General features: G+C 50.3%; 1 protein-coding gene across 1 annotated transcript in view; it reads right to left on the bottom strand.

The window, feature by feature from the left end:
- GRK5 (G protein-coupled receptor kinase 5) overlaps positions 1-19,144 on the bottom strand; it is a 228,061-nt gene that overhangs the window by 111,243 nt on the left and 97,674 nt on the right. The window contains exon 2 of the mRNA NM_174331.2: positions 11,167-11,262. Within this exon, the coding sequence (NP_776756.1) occupies positions 11,167-11,262 (96 nt within the window). The remainder of the gene's footprint in view (positions 1-11,166; positions 11,263-19,144) is intronic.

Below are 19,144 nucleotides of genomic sequence, written 5' to 3'. Positions count from 1 at the left end.
CCTCCACCCACATTTTTTTCTTCTCACTGTCCCTTGGGTGCTAGCTCTGGGGTACTCGGAACAAGGGGTGTTTAACGCACTGAAGCAGATGCTGGGGTTGATGCTGCCAAGGGGCTGCTGAAGACAGAGCTCGGGAAATAAATTCTGTAAATAGAGTCTGGGCAGAGACCATCAGCAGTGTTATCCTAGAGTCTCTGTATGGGGCAGAACTCTGTCGTGCTCAGGCTGCTGCGGGTCGGCTGGCCTCTTGGGCTGCTTTGAAGCCCCCGTTGCTGCATAAACCAGCTTGTTTTTCCCCTGTTTTCAGCAACAGGCCTTAAAACAGACAGAAAACCCTTCTCCTGCCTGCGACTGCAGGGAATTGGGGCTGGCAAGCGGAGCGGAGGTGTTCATCAAACCTCACTGGCTTTGTCCATCAGTGGCACATTTCACATGAATGGCATCTGTGGATGCAAGCGTGAACTGGAAATGGAACATTCCAGAGGAAGCGAGGGAGGCAGAGGGCAGAGCGCAGTCTACTCGGGTTTAGCTAAACGTGTCTGCATTCAGAAAGACGGCGTGGGCTTTCTCACCTCTGAGCCAGAGACTGCGATGTCACAATGAAGTATAAAGAGGGTCATCTGAACACTAATTGTGATGGCAAAAAATGAGAGAGAAAAAAACCCAGGGGCTTCCCTGGAAGTCCAATGGTTAGGACTGTGCTTCCACATATATCACATATTAACACACTTACACATATATGGAATATAGGAAAATGGTACTGATAAACCTATTTACAGGGCAGAAATAGAGATTCAAACATAGAGAACAGATTTATGGACACAGTGGGGAAAGGAGAGGGTGAGATGAATTGAGAGAGTAGCCTTGAAATATATACATTACCATGTGTAAAATAGACAGCTAATGGGAAGTTGCCGTATAGTGCAGGGAGCTCAGCCTGGTGCTCTGTGACAGCCTAGAGGGGTGGGATGGGGTGGGAGGTGGGAGGGAGGTTCAAGAAGGAGGGGACATATGTATACCTAAACGTCTGGGGTGGGGTGGGAGGTGGAGGGGAGGTTCAGGAGGGAGGGGACATATGTATACCCGTGGTTGATTCATGTTGATGTACGGCAGAAACCAACACAATATTGCCAAGCAGTTATCCTCCAATTAAAAATAAATAAAGTAAAAAATAAAAAAAGACTCTGTGCTTCCAATGCTGGGGACAGAGGTTTAAAGCCTGATTGGGGAACTAAGATCCCAAATGCTGCCTGGTGGCTAAAAAAAAAAACCACCCTAAATTACAATACATATATGGGATATGTGTGTGTGTGTGTGTGCTTAGTCATGTCCGACTCTTTGCGACCCCACGGACTGTAGCCCACCAGGCTCCTCTATCCATGGGATTTCCCAGGCAAGAATACTGGAGTGGGTTGCGATTTCCTCCTCCAGGGGATCTTCCCAACCCAGGGATAGAACCTGCATCTCCTGCATTGGCAGGCAGATTCTTTACCACTGAGCCACCTGGGAAGACCATGGGATAGATAGAAGGCCTTTAAAAAATCAGATTCATTTGAGGCCACTGAAAGAGGGCTTATTTTCAAGATAACTTAAAGGAAATAATAAATAAGGAAATAAATAAACCACACAGGTGGGGATGCACCGGGCAGTAGGCTAGTTCCCCACAGTCCCCTGGTGTAGACAATCACCCCTCCAGACAGCCCTTGAGAACAGAATTTTATGTTTGGTTCACTGATATACCCTCAATGCCTGACGCTCAAAAAATATGCGTCAAATAGAAAAGCACAAATCACATTTATGGAGGTTTTTAAATATGGGAAAATATTTTTAAAATTATATTAAGAAAAAGATTAATAAACAAAACCATGGTATGTACACAGGGGGAAAAGCAAGAAGGGATTACATGCAAGTGTTAAGCGTGGCTACAGCCCAGTGGCAAAATTATGTGTGGTCCTTCATGTGCGTTTTCTTATGTTTTTTAGCAAAGTAATTTACCAATTACAATGACTTGAACAATAACAACAAAAATAAAAAGAGAGAACATAAAAGCACCAAGCAGCATGGTTTGGAAAGCAGTTAATCGTCCTACAGACATTCCTGTGGCCTGTGGGGGAGCAGTGAGCCTCAGCCTACAGGGGTTAACCCCGAGCCAGGTCAGGAAGGAGGGATGAGTCTACTTTCCGACTTGGCAAGATCCTGGGTCCTCTGGTCCCTTGAACTTGAACTCCAGAAACCATATGAGAAGGTGGGTACTTAGGAGTTGGATGTGATCCCTAAAGAAGACATGGTGGTGCTGGAGAAGACTCCTGAGAGTCCCTTGAGAGTGCCAGGAGGTCAAACCAGTCAATCTTAAAGGGAAAAAACCCTCAATATTCATTGGAAGGTCTGATGCTGAAGCTGAAGCTCCAATACTTTGTCCACCTGATGCGAAGAGCGGACTCATTGGAAAAGACTCTGATGCTGACAAAGACTGCAGACAGGAGGAGAAGGGGATGACAGAGGATTGAGATAGTTGGATGGCATCACCAACTCAGTGGACATGAGTTTGAGCAAACTCCAGGAGATACTGAAGGACAAGGAATCCTGGCATGTTGCACTCCACGGAGTCTCGAAGAGTCGGACACAACTTAGCAGCTGAACGACAAAGAAGATATGTTGGAGTCCTCACCCCTAGTCCTTTATAGTGTGATCTTATTTGAAAATAATATTCACCGAGGTGATCAAGTTAAAATGAGGTCATTAGGATAAACCCTAATCCAATATGACACCAATATAACTAATGTCCTTAAAAAAAGGGGGAAATTTGAATATACACACACACACACACACACACACAAGAATGCCATGTGAAGATGAAGACGAGGTTAGGGTGATGTTTCTGCAAGCCAAGGAATTCTCGAAATCGCCAACAAACATAAGAAGCTAGGAGGAAAGCCTGGAGCAGATGGGCTCAGAAGGAAGCAACACCAGATGGGCTCAGAAGGAAGCTGACACCTTGATCTTGGACCTCCAGCTTCCAGAATTGTGAGACAATGAATTTCTGTTGTTTAAGGCCCCTGATCTGTGGCATTTTGCTCTGGCAGCCTGAGCCCACTAAGACAGTGAGTCACAGAGAGACCTCATCAAGTCACTTGTCTCTCTGGGACTCAGTTTACTTACCTGGAAAATGGGAGACTTGGCTTAGAACCATGGGTTTCAGACTTGGTTTTAACTCTGGAATAAAACCTTACACAGAAACCCAAATATAAAAGGCAAAAAGAAAGCCTGATCAGATAGAAGCCTAATTTAGATCTTTCATGCTTCCTGCAGGGCAGCCTTTGGACACCACAACCTCGGATCATCTATAAAATCCCTATCAAAGCTCTGTTCTAAGAATCTCCCAACATGAAACCCATCACCTAGGACCTCTAGGTGCTTGCATTGTGCTTGCACCCAAGGCCAGGCTGGGCACTGAGGATCCAGCCCTTGCCTTCCAGTGGTATTGGTATTGGTACTCCAGTGGTGAGCAGTACTGCTTCCTTCTGAACCCATCTGCTCCAAGCTTTCCTCCCAGCTTCTTACGGTTGTTGGCAATTTTGAGAAATCCTTGGCTTGATCTTGGTGGAGAGGTGAGACTAATGCCCAGCAAACTGTGGGACTAGCCAGGCAACCCTCTCCCTCCTAAGAGCTACAGCTGCAAACAGGTCACCTGATGCTCTAAATCCGCCACATCTAAATTTATCTTGCCCTCCAAGGACAAGCAGATGCTGAGCCTTATCAGAGCGTGGCAAGTGGCAGAATGACAGACGGGACGCGCCTTTATCACCCCAAGGACAGGAATGACGTCTGCAGAGAGACTTGGTATCCCTGACAATGAAATCAAGCGCTTGCATGCCAGCCTGGCAGGCCTGAAGGGGCCTGGGTCACACAGACCCTGGGTGGGGTGAGACCTGTCTCAGGAGCCCAGACTCCTCTTCAGATCCTGCTGTGTGCCTGGCAATGCCAAGGGACGATTGCCTGTGAGCAGGGATGAGCAGAAAGAGAGGCTGTTTGCAGCAGAGACCAGCCCTGTCTCATCTCTGGGAAAGGACCCTGGCCACCCATTCCACTCAGGGGATGCCGACAATGTGCAGGCAGGAGTCCACCATGGGTGGGGTGAGGGGGACCCTGTTGGTCAGAGTGTAGCGCTGAGCACCCCAGGAGGAGGCTGGAGACTCCAAGGATGAGGGTCCCAGATCAGACTGGGCTGATTCATGCCTGGGCTTCCTCCAAATCCTTGTAGGATTGAAGGTCCCGAGACCCCTACCAGCCAAAGGCTTTTGGCTATCAGGTGGCTCCCGCCTGCCAGCAGCCCAGATGAACCGAGCAGGAGCCCCTTGCCCAGTCCTGCAGGACCTGCAAAGATGGCAAGACTCTTATCGTCCTCTCAGAGGCCACAGACTCATTAGTGGACCCAAAATCTACCAGGAAAGAGGGAAATGGCATCACTGTCCCCAGTGCCCCACTGTGGAAGCAGGCAGCAGATCTCATCTTTAAGCGTTCAACTTTAACCACACAAATAACTTGCCAATTCTTTCTCCTTTATAAAAAAATCACCTTATAGGGCTTTCCTGGTGGCTCAGTGGTAAAGAATCCGCCTCACAGTGCAGGAGACACCAGTTCAATCCCTGAGCCGGGAAGATCCCACATGCAACTAAGCCCGTGCGCCACAGCTACTGAAGCCCGAGCACCCCACAGCCCAGGCTCCACAAGAGAAGCCGCTGCAATGAGCAGCTCATCCAACAACTAGAGAGCAGTCCCTGCGTGCCCCAGCCAGAGAGAAAGGCCCGGGCGGCAGCGAATATCCAGCACAGCTGAAATTTAAAAATAGACCTCTTTTAAAAAGTGCAAAGTCTCAAGGCACAAAATACAAAATATTATTTAAAAAAAAACATCTAACGTCCCCTCTGACCTCTATGCCTTCTCCGGTGCTAAGTCGGTTCAGTCGTTCTGACTCCTTTGCCACCCCATAGACCTCAGCCCATGGGGTTCTCCAGGCAAGAATATTGAATTGGGTTGCCATTTCCTCCTCCAACGGATCGTCCCAACCCGAGGATCAAACCCGCATCTCCCGTGCCTCCTGCATTGCAGGTGGATTCTTTACTTGCTGAGCCACCGGGAAATGGCTTTCCCAGGGGTAACCCTTTTTAGGGCTCCAGGGTGCAACCTTCCAGAGCATCCTTGTGTCCTAGGAAAGAAACCTACCAGGCCAGGGATCTGGGCACTGTGTGACACCATCAGCTTCCACAGGGGAGGAAGAAGGGCCAAGGGCTGCAGGGACCAGGGTGGCCCAGGAAGCAGAGGCTGGAGGCAAGGGTTCAAGGAAAGGAAAGATTCAAATGACCCCCAGGCAGGGGTCCCTGGGGCACTGGACCCACATGACTTCTGCACAGAAGCGGCTAGCCCCACTCCTCATTTGTAGCCAATTTGGCTTCTTTGGGAAATTCTAAAGCCTCCCCACCAGGGCCTTCAACCTTTACTCTACACCACCAGCACCATGATGATAATGGTGATAAGGATGGTGTGTAGTAGGCACCCTACTGGCCCTCCCAACAATTCTGCCAGGTTGATATTAGCGTGTCCCATTTTCTAGACAAAGAAACTTGCAAGCCAGAGAAACTAAGCAACTCGCCCCATGTCACACAACTGGGAGCCACCATTTGACTTTAATGCCAATGGCCTTCCATAAGACGACACAGCTTCTGTGGCCAACGGTACAGATCCTGGGTCTGCAGTGATGCCCAGCACATAGTAGGGGCTTAACACGTGTCTGTGGGCTGAATTTTTGTTGAAAGACCATGGGCAACACTGAGTGAATAATCAAGACTAGGCTAGTTCAAGGTAGACTTCACGTTATTTTCATTTTCTTCTTTTATTTTTAAATGTTTTTTGGCTGCACACCGAGGCATATGGGACCCTAGTCCGTCATTGCAGGGATTGAACCAGCACCCCCTGCATTGAAAAGCAGAAGCTTAACCACTGGATCTCCTGGGAAGCCCCGTGGTTTTTCTTCTTTAAAGTTAAAAGTCTACAGTTTCTTCTAGAAATCCCCCACAGCCTAGAGTTGCTGCTCCTAGAAAGAGTTAAGGCTTGGCAAATGGTTCTCTCCCACACGGCAAATGAAATCTCTCCTGTCCCATCCATCCGTGAGGGTGCAGGGCACAGCGGCATCTACTTTCTGTGAAAAGTCTCCTCGTAAACATCACCCCGCCAGGAGGTGGGGAGGGGGCTTGATTTATTATATAGCTTTTGGACAGTTCCTGCAGAAATATTGCCAAATAGCAGAATAATCAACTCTTTCACTCAAGCCCCCTCATACTCTTTTTTTTTCTTTTTTAATGAAAGAATAAAGTACGCAATGAGCCTGAGCTAAATAAATAAAAAATGCCACACTTTATGCCCAAAAGAACTTTCTGCGTCACTGAGAAATATTTGCAGACCTCAGCAATCTTTTATCTTCACAATGATGTTCCTGCCTTCCAAGTTCTGGATATTCTGAGAACTACTTTGATTTGGGCTCTCTCTAATTATCTTACAATTAGCTTACTAACGAATGCCATTATTCGATGTTTCACCAAGCAGATATTAGAGAACACTTTCTCTTCTCATGATCTGTCTGCTCTCTGCCAGGACTGTCTAAAATTGGTTACTGATGTCTGGGGCTCAATTGGAAGTAGACACATGTGGCAAGGAATCTCTGTCTTAATACTCATTGCTGCCATTCACAGTGAGTTACAGTTTCCAGGCTGGGAAGGAGGGCAGCATTCATTCAATCACTTTATCCATCCACCCATCCACCTACTCCCAGGACCAGCAATGGAGACCCAAGATGGAGAATGTGGTCCATGTCCCTCAGGAGCTCACACAGAGAGATGCCCTGAGAGGCTCAGAGTGATGTCATTTCCTCCAGAGAAGCTCTTGATGTGTGGAAGACCTGCGGTACAGTTCTCCAGCTCGGCAACCTGTCCCTCCAACATGAAACTTTCTCAATTTGCTCTCACCTATTTCCGCCAGCCTCCTGGGTTCAGCCATGAATGAGCTTGGGGGTGGCGACAGGGGTGGGGGGGTCAGGAATCAGGCCTGTTTCCCAAGTGCATAGCATACCATGAGGGCTCAATAAACTTAGTAATCAGATGAACACGCATCCCACACTTAGAAGGTGAAAGAAAAAAAGAGACAGAAATGTCTCTTTTTCTGAGTGCCTAAGCAGTCTCTCTGCTTTGGGTACTGGCTGGGGGAGATGCCAAAAAATGTGAGTAAATATAATGCTGGTGAATGGAGAGTTGCAGGCCACTTCTCCTATTGGAGGCTAACAGACTCTGAAATTCAGACTCAGGTCTAAAAAGGATGGTTGGACAAGATGCTCTCCAGTTCCTTGAGTTGAGAATTCTGTAAAAGTCTAACATCACTGTAAGAATTATTCTAATTGCAGCCTCAGGGGAAACTGGCCTGGACCAGGAGTCACCAGGTCACCTGCCTCTCTGACTTGTTCATCTATCTGGTAGAGAGTGGGGGAAGGGAGCGTTAAAGCAGATGCTTTCTAAGGTACCTTATAAGCCTGAACTTTCATGACTTAGTTTTAAACCATGGGCTACATTACATTTGGGAATGCCACGTTCATGTCACAGATTTTCTAAACAGGGCCCTAGTTTTCAATATTTCACTTCACTGACTCTCCCAGGATTTAATGAGCCCCTACCGTGTGCCAGGCACTGTCCTAGTGGTGACCCCCATATCACTGTGGTCATGGGACATCCAGTCCAGTGAGGGAGAGAGAAAACACGCAGGCCCACAACTAAACACAAGATGACTACGGCTGGGGTCGCGGGCCAAGAGCATTAATAGACAGCACCATGTGAGAGACAGCAATTCAAGGGAGAATACAGTTCCTTTCTAAAGGTTCACTGGAAAGGCTTTTCTTTTCTTTTAAAAAAAAATATTTATTTATTTGGTGTACTGGGTCTCAGTTGTGGCAAGCAGGATCTTCCATCTTCACCGTGGCATACAGGATCCTTGGATGCAGCATGTGGGATCTAGTTCCCTGGCCAGGGATGGAACCTGCACCCCCTACAATGGGAGCACGGTCTTAGCTACTGGACCACCAGGTCCGGCTCTTTGCGACCCCATGGACTATAACCTACCAGGCTCCTCTGTCCATAGGATTCTCCAGGCAAGAATACTGGAGTGGGTTTCCATTCCTTTCTCCAGGGGATCTTCCCGACCCAGGGATCGAACCAGGGTCTCCCGCATTGCAGGCAGACGCTTTACTGTCTGAGCCACCAGGGAAAGATTTAAGTTTACTTTTAGGCAAGTCCCAGGAAGGCTTTTCTATGGAGGTGCTATCTGAACTGAGACCTAAAGGTCCCCTGAATGTGGGGGAAGAGCATTCCAGGCAGAGGGACCAGCAGAGGCTCTAGGCTAGAGACAAGCTTGGGGTAGTCAAGGAAAAAGCAACCAGCACAGCAAAGTCAATAGAGGAGGAGGGAGTGACTGAGACCAAGGTGAAGGCAGGCTCATACAGGGCAGCATAGGAAGGGCATCGCCAAGAGGTCCATGGAAGGGATTTAAGAGGTCCTTGAACCTTGACTTCCCTGGTGACTCAGACAGTAAAGCGTCTGCCTACAATGCGGGAGACCCAGGTTCAATCCCTGGATCAGGAAGAGCTCCTGGAAAAGGAAATGGCAACCCACTCCAGTATTCTTGCCTGGAAAAATCCCATGGATGGAGGAGCCTGGTAAGCTACAGTCCATGGGATCATAAAGAGTCGGACACAACTGAGCGACTTCACTCACTCACTGAACTTGGATGGAGAAAACCATCATCTCTCTTTTCATCAGCCTCTAACTGGAAATGAGCATTTCCTTGAGTCACGAATGTCAACAATAACCCACAATAACGTTAGCAGTGCCTGGAATGATCAACAACAGAAATCTCACACCCATTCATATCACCATCATTGCAGGTATCTGGAAATATTACTTATGCTCCTCACTAATTCAGAATTACAGTAGCTATTAGAACAGTTGCTGAGCCTTGGTTAGACCAGTTGCTGAGCATTATTAAAGCTTCCCAGGTGGTGCAGTGGTAAAAGAATCTACCTGCCAATGCAGGAGACACAAGAGATGGAGGTTTGATGCATGGCTTGGGAAGATCCCCTGGAGTAGGCAATGGCAACCTGTTCCAGTAGTCTTGCCAGGAAAATTCCATGGACAGAGGAGCCTGGCAGACTACAGGCCATGGGACCTCAAAGAGTCAGACATGACTGAAGAACAAAAAAGCTCATATACTTCAAGATCATAATATTTTAAAGTATCTAATTATCTGAAAAGAACTGGTTTCCTTTGCAACACCATGTACTTTATTTTCTATATATGTAAAAGCATTATTCTGAGAAGGGATCCCTAAGCTTCATACAATGGCCAAAGTGCTCATAAAGCACGGTGAGAAGCTTGTGTTTCATTCCAGGTGGGAGGAGAGGCTGCTGTGGTTTCAGCAGGGGGTCCACTGAGTGCCGTCTTTATTTCTTAAAATCACCCTGGGGTCTCTGCTGGGGGAGATGGCCTGCAGTTGTCAGGGCCGTGCTGAGTGCAAGAGAGAGGGTATGGCTTTAACAGACCACTGTTGTGCCCAGTCCAGGGGATCCTAGAGGGCTCCGTCCTCCCCTCTAAAGAAGATCCTTCCCACGCGGCCTTCCAGGCCCACAAAGGCCACGTCACCCTGGCCCAAAGCCTGTCCCAGGACATCCTCTCCAAAGCTTCAGAAAATGAGCTCATGTGTGAGCAAGAAAAATAAATGCAGCATTTGCCACCGTTTGGTTTGTGTATTGGTCTAGAAAAGAAATGAGATTTTTATTTAGGAAAGCCTTCCAGCAGGACCCCAGCAGAGGCTGGGCAAACACCAGGGCGACGGACTGTAAACATGCAGGAGGGCCCAAGCCCTGGGGCCCGTCCCCGAGAGCAGCAGTCCCTCGGCCGGTTTATGGCGGCCTTCCTGTTTTCCCGGCCTCTCTTCACACTGCCCTCACACACAGAGCCTTTTCAATGCCCTCGAGGAGAACAGAAGAATTCATTTTCACACGCCAGCGCACACAGTTCTCACACCCTCCCAGGGGAGTGGACCGTGCCAAAAGGCTGGTTTATGGACCTAGACAGACATATGGGGCTGGGGCCCGTGGGGTGGGGTCCACAGGCGGAGCAAAGCTCAGAGGTAAATCCTAGGCTCCCGGGTCCCCTAAACCGGAAATGAAGAAGGTGGGGCCAGGCCAACTGGAAGGTGAGGGGCCTTGGTGGCACTGGGGCAATGGCCTGAGGTCTCCTGGGGAGCAGGGTTAGACTTGGCAGGACTGAGAGTCAGGGGGCAGGGAATGAACCTCAGTAGAGCTTGCTCACTTCCAAGTGTCAGGATCAGAGAGGAGAGACATGGAGAGTGAGGGAGCACTAGGTCCCTGAATCTGGCTCAAGGGTAAGTGAGAAGGAAGGTAGAAAGTGAGGTGTCCACATTGTTGGGGTGAACAGTGGCTGAAGTGTGACTGTTCTGGAGGGGCCAGCTCAGCTCAGCTGTCCCTGTCCCTGGCCACTGCCCAGAGAGAACACGATTTTTTTTTTTAATTTATTTATTTTTGGATGGGAGGCGTCTTCTTTGTTTGCACCCATTGGCATTTCTGGGTGGTGAGTGTCTCCAGGACCTGGTCCCTGGGATATAAGGGAGGCAAAAGGGAAAGCCAGGAGCTCGCTGGCACATCATCACTCCCCACAGCCCGAGGTCCCAGCCAGTCTTCCTCTTCCTCATCTTTAGGAGGACAAAGGAGCCTGGCAGGCTACAGTCCATAGGCTTGCAAAGAGTCAGACATGACTAAAGCGACTTAGCACTCACACACGCACACACACAAAGTAAGGGAGGCAAATTAACAGCCTCAAAGGGTAACTGGGGGTTGATCCCACCCAGCACGCATCAAATGCTCCATGAATGTTGGATGAATGTTGGCTGTATCTTTATGCCAACTGGCAAAGGCATCAGCGTGGAGCTCCTACCTGGCGCCAGTTTACAGCATTGTCCATTTTGACTCACCGGACAGATGACTCCGAAGTGTCTGGGCTCCTCGCTCCCCTCCCAGCTCCTCCCCCCACCCCCTGGAGCAGGATGGCTTACCTATGGTTCTTCGGAGGTCTTCACACTGGTTTATGTGAGGGAACTTCAGGATTTCCTTCCACTTCTTGCTTTTCCCTTTGCGCTTTCCTCCGCCTCCTGCAGAGATGGGAGAGAAAGACAGGGAGCTGATGCTGGTGTTGCCTGAGGTGCCAGAGCCCACGTCCCATCCCAGTGAGCCTGGGTGCAGCTTCCTAGCTGGGAGACTGGGACAAGCCCCTCCCCAGCCAGTATCAAGCCTATGCATCCTTCCTTTAGGCTCACACAGGTCTGGGCTCCCCTACCCAGCACAGCCTCTCCCATCACCCACTTCTGTACCCACACTGGGTGCCCGTTCTTCGCTGATATATTAACCGTAACTATGCAACCCCACTGGGGACCTGGCACCAGCCCCAGACTAGACCTCAACCTTTCTATGGCAGAACCTGGCCGACGGCTCAGGAAAGCCTGGTGAAACGGATTCATAAATGGGTGAGATGGATTCACAAATGCACCCCCGCCACCACCTCTTTTTGTCCTCTTGCTTCCTGTGGACAGTCCCCACCCCCAGCTGGCGGCCAGGTGCTGGGGACAAGGAAGTCAACTCTCCCTTGCCTTGAGTACCCGCTTCTTCTCCCGCCTCATGAACCCCAGGGTCCGAGGCTGGAAGGACTCCTGGTGGACCACGTCAGCTGCTCCCCCGCCCTGTATCCTGCCCAGCGTGCACTATAATGAACACATGCTGGGGACACACATGTGATGAATATGCACACGTGAAACATACAAACACAGTCAACACACATGTAACAAGCACACAGAATGAATACATGGAGCTGAGGAAGGTGCACTCATGGGTGTTCCTGTCGTCCCCACCACTTCTTATCCCTGGACAGTGGACAGACATCAGAACACTCAGGTGTGTAAACAAGGGGCTGCTGACTCCAGCCTGCACGTCCCTGAGCCCACCACCACTTGGAAATGGGGCCTGGAGGCACCTCTGTGTCATCACATGCTCAGGACCCCACAAGAACCTGAGATGCATTCGTCTGCCCCTGTCGCCAGAGTAGTCCTTAAATTCCACTTGTCAGTGACTCATCAAAGGTCACATAGCCCTTTAGGCCCCTCAGCATCTCAAGATTTTAAGGTCCTTTTATCCTCCTTCATGGGATCAACACCCCAAGTACCTGTGGTGTTTGGGGCCTGGTTACAGAGACTTGAGATCTTGGGCAGGCCCTCGGCACCCTGGGCTGCACTCTAAGCTGGGTGTGTGTGATGTCCCCCCAGTCTCTGACCCTCAGAGAGGGTCCAGGCAGGGCAAGGGCCCTTTCTGCAGCCAGCCAACCCAGGGTATTCCAAAGGAGCTGGGCTCTGGGCCCACCCCCAGCAAAGTATGTGTTCTGGGGCTGGCCTGGAGCTGATCTCAATAAATGTAGCCGCTTCCCTGGTGGCTCAAATGGTAAAGAAGCCGCCTGCAATGCAAGAGATGCAGGTTTGATCCCTGGGTCGGGAAGATCCACTGGAGGTGGAAATGGCAACCCACTCCAGTATTCTTGCCTAGAAAATTCCATGGACAGAGGAGCCTGGTAGGCTACAATCCATGTGATCTCAAAAGAGTCAATATCAATAAATGGAGAGTCCAAAGTTATCCAATTGCCCTGGAAAACTGAGGGCACCTTCTGGAACAGCCAGTGTGTGGGCTTCTGAGGCCAGAACTGGGACCATCCTCAGAGCTGGGAAGGAGGAGAGGGAGCCCATGACAGAGGGGCAGGACACAGTCCATTTCCTGGCTCTCTGCTCATTCTGTCTCCAGCCCTGGTCAAGCAGCCCTGGCTCCCTCTGCTCAAGTCTTCACAAAGATCAAAAGCATTGGACTCCAAGGAAAAAAATGAATGTGTATGGGGCACATGCTGTGGCCAGGCACGTTTTGGACATTATCTTATTTAATCCCCAGAATGACTCTTGGAGGAGCAAATCACCAGGTTCATCACAGATGCAGAAACAGATGTCCAGGTTGTGTAATTTCCCAGCTGATGGCCTGCACTGCTTCACGCATGCTTGGTGCTCCCACCGGAGCTGACACACTTCACCGCCCACATACACCTTGGAGCCCTTCAGCTGGCCTTCCCTGAGTCCCCACTCTAACTCTCCCAGGCAGAGCTATTACTATCCCACTTGAAAGACAAGGAAACTGAAGCAACAGGGAAGAACGAGGCAAGTCTCCTACACCCCACAGCTCACAAATGGCAGAGACCAGACCCCAGCCTGAGCAGAATCTAGACCCCAGGCACTCATACGCACCCTTCTGTCTATAAAGCTCCCTTTCAGGAGCCCTGTGAGCCAGGGAAACTCCCAGGGATCACAGAGAAAGCTGACCCTAGACCTCAGAAGTGACAGGACATCCGGTAAGAGCAAGCAGAACTTGGAGCTCTTTAGTGGAGACCCAAGCCTCCGAGAAAACATGCCACTCCACACCTATTCACTGAACCAGGTGTCAATATTTAAACACTGAGGTTTTGCATATAAACCCAGGTTCGGGACTTCTCTCCCATAACCAGACACATGGCAAGGCTCAGATATGGCTGGGTGCAGCTGACCCCATGGACACAACACGTGGCCTCCATTCGGTGGCCAGCCTGTCCCCTTAGAGCTTATGTGTATCCCCCAGGGGAGGGCTGCTCCCTGGAGAAATTAGCCAAGTCTGCTCCCATCCTCACCACCTCTGGCTCCGAGGCCTAAAGGAACGGTTAGAACTCATTTAGTACGCACCACCACCACCCCACCCCCTGCCATTCATTCCACACTCTTCATTCCCAGATCTGGCTGGGATGAAGCACTTTTTGTGTGTATGGTAAAATATAAGTAACAGAAAGTATACCATGTTAACCATCTGTAGGTATACAATTCCACAGCACTAAGTACATTCACAGTGTCATGTAACCCTCGCCACCATCCAGCTCCAGAAATCCTTCGGCATCCCCAGCAGAAACTCGGTGCCCATCCAACACCAGCTTCCAGCCCCCTCCACCCTGGTAACCTCCGTTCTACTTTGTCTCTCTGGTTTGACTGCTCTGGGGACTCGAGTGACAGCACGCAACACGTGGTCTTCCATGACTGGCCGATTCCACTTGGCAGGATGTCTTCGAGGATTATCCATGTCGCAGTGTGTGTCAGATTTCACTCCACTGTATGGTGGAATAATCCTCTGTTGTGTGTGTACACTCCACCTTTTGTTTATCCATTTGTCTTTTGGTGGACGCTTGGATGGTGTCCACCATCTGGCTACCGTGAATACGGCGGCTCTGAATACCTGAGTCCCTGCTTTCAATTCCTTCAGGTATATGCCTAGGAGCAGAACTGCTGGATCATATGGTCATTCTGTGTTTGCCTTTTTGAGGAATTGGTGAAGAACTCTTGGCCATATGGATTCACAGGCTGTACCTCATCAGCCTGAACCCCAACTCTGTGAGTGGCACCAGGAATGGGGCTACTTAAAGAATCACCCCCAAGTGATTCTTAGGTAGCCAGTTTATGGAAACAGAAGTCTACACACACACACACACACACACACACACACATTTTTATAGACTAACTTCTCCATTAAGAAAGTTAACACAAAATAAAGAAAATTAACACAAACTCATTAATTCATTCAACCAATATGTTGAGCATCAACTAAATGCCAAGCAATATGCAGATGCTGGGGACACAGGAATGGAGAAGACTGAAGGGGTGTCACCCTCTTGGGGCTTCCTTCTTGTGGTGCCCAATCTAGTAAGGAAGACATCAAAGCCTTGACATCAGTGGTTCTCAACCCCTGAGCAATTTGTCCTCCAGGGGACATCTGGCAGTGTCTAGAGATATTTGGATTGTCACACCAGATGAGAGTGCTGCCAGCATCTGGCAGGTAGAGGCCACAGAGTTAAACATCATACAAGGTGCAGGACGGCCCCCTTACAACAGAGAACAAGGTACTCAAAGTGTCAATAATGCCAAAATGGAGGGATGCTGCTTTATTTATGACCCTTATGACCAACACTCAGGAGAAGTGCAGAGTTTGGGACAGACTCCCTAGTAATGGGGCAGTGGTGGAGGTGGGGAGAGGGGAAAAGCCATCCGGGCCACCTGGAGGATGTAACACGGAGGCTGGACTGATGAAGAGCGGGTGGGTACCACACAGCCTCCTGGGGGCTTCCTTCACCCTCCTCATCACCTCAGCCCCCAGAATGGGGCAGGGACTACGTAGGCAAAATCATACTCCCCCAAAGTAACCCTTAATTGCTGGCACCTGCGAATATTTTAGGTTACGTGGCAAAGGGAATTACGGTTACAGAAGGAATTAAGGATAGTGACAAGCATGTTATTTTGGATGATCCGGGTGGACCTGATGTAACCAGAGGCAGAAGAGTCAGCTCAGTGATGTGATGTGAGAAAGACTAGATCAGCTACTGCTGCCTTTGAAGAAGGAAGGGGCCACAAGCCAAAGGATGCAGGCGGCTTCTAGAAACTGGACGAGGCAAGAACAGATGCTCTCTTAGAGGCCCCAGAAACATAAGAGCCCTGCCAACTCCCTTGTTTTTATCCAGTGAGACCCAGGTTAGACTTCTGACTTCTAGAACTAATGCCTCTGCCTACTGAAGCCCTGCTCCTTCTTCAAGACCCCCTTCTAATCCCCTCTCCAGGGCTGCTCTTAAAAGGCAGATGCCTTGTCTGGCCCACAACCCTCTCCCAGCTCAGCCCAGATTCTTGCTTCATATCCTTCCAGAGGATTGGACAGCTAACACAACTGTGCTGGACAACTGCAAGCTTTTGTTGCGTTATGCTGACGGTAAATGAGTAGTTGCAGGGATCGCCCTCTGGGCTTGCACTGAGCTAGGTGCTACATGTTGTGGTCCTCATTAGGTACTAGCCCCATTTCACAGGTGAGAAACCTCAGGCGCAGGGAGAGGGATGGGGCCAATAAACAAACCACATGTGCAAACAGAAGCACGTATCTTCTCCAACCCACGCTGATTCACAGCCGCTTCCTGTCTCGAGCATCCCTGGGCTTTCTTTTCTTCACCCAGCAGCCCACTGCTGCTCATGGTTTACCTTCTATGTGCTGAAAGTGAGGTGGCCAAGAGGACAGAGTGCCCCGCTTCATGGAACTCCAGCTCATCCCAGGCTTCAAAGAGCAGAGCTGAGCGAGGCTGCTGGGGGTGTGGTCAGGCAGGTGGGGGGCCTCAGGGAGGAAGGGGGCTCCCTCCAAGGAGGGGATGCCAGCAACACAGGCTGGTAGTCAGCCCGGAGGTCTCCCACCAGAAGTGAGAAGAGACCAAGACATCAGGCTTGGGGACACGGGCTGAACTCCACCCACTCACAGTTCCGGGGAAGACACCAAGGGACCAGGGTGGTGGGTCTCTCTCCCGAGTGGACACGAGTCCAAGCACAACCCGGAGAAAGGTAGGTGGCAGGAAGATGCAGTGTTCCCAGGAGCAGCCTCCAGGGAGGAAGTGGCTTAGCATATCACTCTGCTCTCGCCAGCCTCCAGGGTCCCCCCTTGGCTGCCAGCAGTGGCCTTATGAAGGTGCAGCCCAGATGGGCTGAGAGAAGTGTGATAAGCAGGTGGCAGAGCAGGGGAAGCGGGGAGAGTGGCCAGCAGGCGGGCAAGCCCCAGCGGGGATGGAACGCAGGACTTGGGAAGAAAGCAGAGTAATAAAGAGCTATCACGTCTTAAGCGCTCAGAACAGGCTGAGCTACTGAGAAACTAATTGGCATTTCTTTCGCTCCCGTGGACACCCCCAGGGAAGAATGAAAGGATCACGCCAAAAAGCTGCCATGAGAAAACCGTCACTGTGGGGGAAGAAATTGGCTGTTATTCTTGTGGCATCTACTGTTTTCCAGGGAGGTGTTTGCACTTTGAAGGCTGAGGACTGAAATGAGAATGAGGGGGAGAGTGTCTGGGAGGGGCAGCAGGGGGAAGGCTGCGCTCCAGGAAGGCACGGTCCCCACAGGATCCCAGGGATGAGGGACTCTGAGCAGTGAGGGACCCAGGGCCAGCCTGACACTGGGGAGCTGACACAGAGACCCCTCCCCCAAAGGACACTGACAAAACAGGCAACAGCAGTGACCCCAATGGTCTGAGGTCTTATTTTGGGGACTCCTTGGAGCCTTAGGGGTTTCCCTGGTGTCTCAGATGGTAAAGAGTCTGCCTGCGATGTGGGAGACCTGGGTTCTATCCCTGGGTCAGAAAGAATCCCCTGGAGAAGGAAATGGCAACCCACTCCAGTACACTTGCCTGGAAAATTCCATGGACAATGGAGCCTGGTAGGCTACATACAGTCCATAGGGTTGCAAAGAGTCGGACACGACTGAGCGACTCACTTCACTTTACTTTGTGGCTCAGAGGGTAAAGAATCTGCCTGCAATGTGGGAGGCCTGAGTTTGATCCCTGGGTTAGGAAGATCCCTGGAGAAGGAAATGGCAACCCACTCCAGTATTCTTGCCTGGAGAATTCCATGGACAGAGAAGCCTGGAGGGCTACAGTCCATGGGTTCGCCAAGAGTGGGACACGACTGAGTGACTGATACACGCTTCGGAGCCCTAGGACTTTTTCTGCTATCTTTGGAAGGGATGGGGGGACAGACCTTTGCAAAACAATTGACTTCGAACCTCTCATTAATCTTACAGTATATCTGATTTGGAAGTTAAAGAAATGTGGCACTTCCTATACTCCCAGGGTCAGGAAGTTGTTTGCTTAGACATCTTCTCATTTAATCCTCTCATCAACCACACAGGTAGGTCCTCTTAATGGTCCCATTTGACAAGTGAGGAAAGAGACTCAGAACGGCAAGAACTTTGCTTCAAATCATTCAGTTTGTGTTACATCTGAACCAGGACCCAGGGACTTCCCCAGTGGTCCAGTGGAAAAGAATCCATCCACCTGTAATGCAGGGGACATGGGTTCAATCCCTGGTTGGGGAACTAAAATCCCATGTGCTGAGGAACCACTTGGCCCTCAAGGCACAAGTAGAGAGTCTGAATGCTGCAAGGAAAGATCCTGCATGACGCGATGGAGATCCCGTGTTCTGCAACTAAGACCCGACACAGTCGTATTAAACAATAGATAAACCAAGACCCAGGCATCCTGACTCCTGGTCTCCTGGTCTATGGAGTCTGTAGGACAATAAAGGTCCAAGGGCCATCAGAATGGGACAAGGCACCCAGGAAGTATATGGCGTGTGCGCCAGTGATTTGGGTGGGGTTTGAAGGGAGTCCTTCCCGCTCCTTAGGGAGCCAGACTGGGGCCTGGAGTCATGGGTCCCTGAGGCCATCTCAGTAGCCTGTACCCACCAAGGCTTTTTCTCTTCCTCCCTAGTAACAAATGAGCAATTGGTCAGAGAAAGGTTCCTCGGGTAGACGCTGAGCAAGACTCTCTGCATGTGTTGCAAAGGACTTGCCTTCACGCCTTCGATCAGTGGTTCCCAGTGCGGTCCTTGGGCCAGTTGCACCAGCATCACTGGGGAATTGGTTAGAAATGCAAAACCTTGGGCTCCATCTTTGATCTACAGAGTCAGAAATTCTTTGCCGTGGAGGGGTGGGGGGTTGGGGACAGCAGTCTGTATTAATGAGCCTTCCAGGTGATTCTGATGCAGAGTCAAGTTGGAGCAAGTCCTTGAGCATCACGTGGGAAATGGTATGATGGGACCAAGCTTTCTGGAAATTTCTCTGATTATTATTTCTGCTCTGCCTACTTCTAAAAAAGATCTGAAGAGAAACACAGGGGTTTGGACAAATTCAGTGATGTTGGGGTCTGACTCTGTTAAGAACCCAGGTCCCTGTCCCCTGCCTGACTCAGGCATTCTTCTCACATGATGCCCACAAAGCCACTTATGTGGCCACTCGCTGGATATGGACCCAACGGTTTCCAGAAAACTAGAGGAGACACTGGAGAGAAGCTCACTACTGGCCTTGGTGGGCACAGGCTACTGAGATGGCCTCAGGGACCCATGACTCCAGGGCCCAG

Source organism: Bos taurus, chromosome 26 (genome assembly GCF_002263795.3).
Source record: "Bos taurus isolate L1 Dominette 01449 registration number 42190680 breed Hereford chromosome 26, ARS-UCD2.0, whole genome shotgun sequence".
NCBI classification, from domain to species: Eukaryota; Metazoa; Chordata; class Mammalia; order Artiodactyla; family Bovidae; genus Bos; species Bos taurus.
Note: the sequence above shows the minus strand (reverse complement) of the source record. Positions and strands in the feature narration are given on the sequence as shown.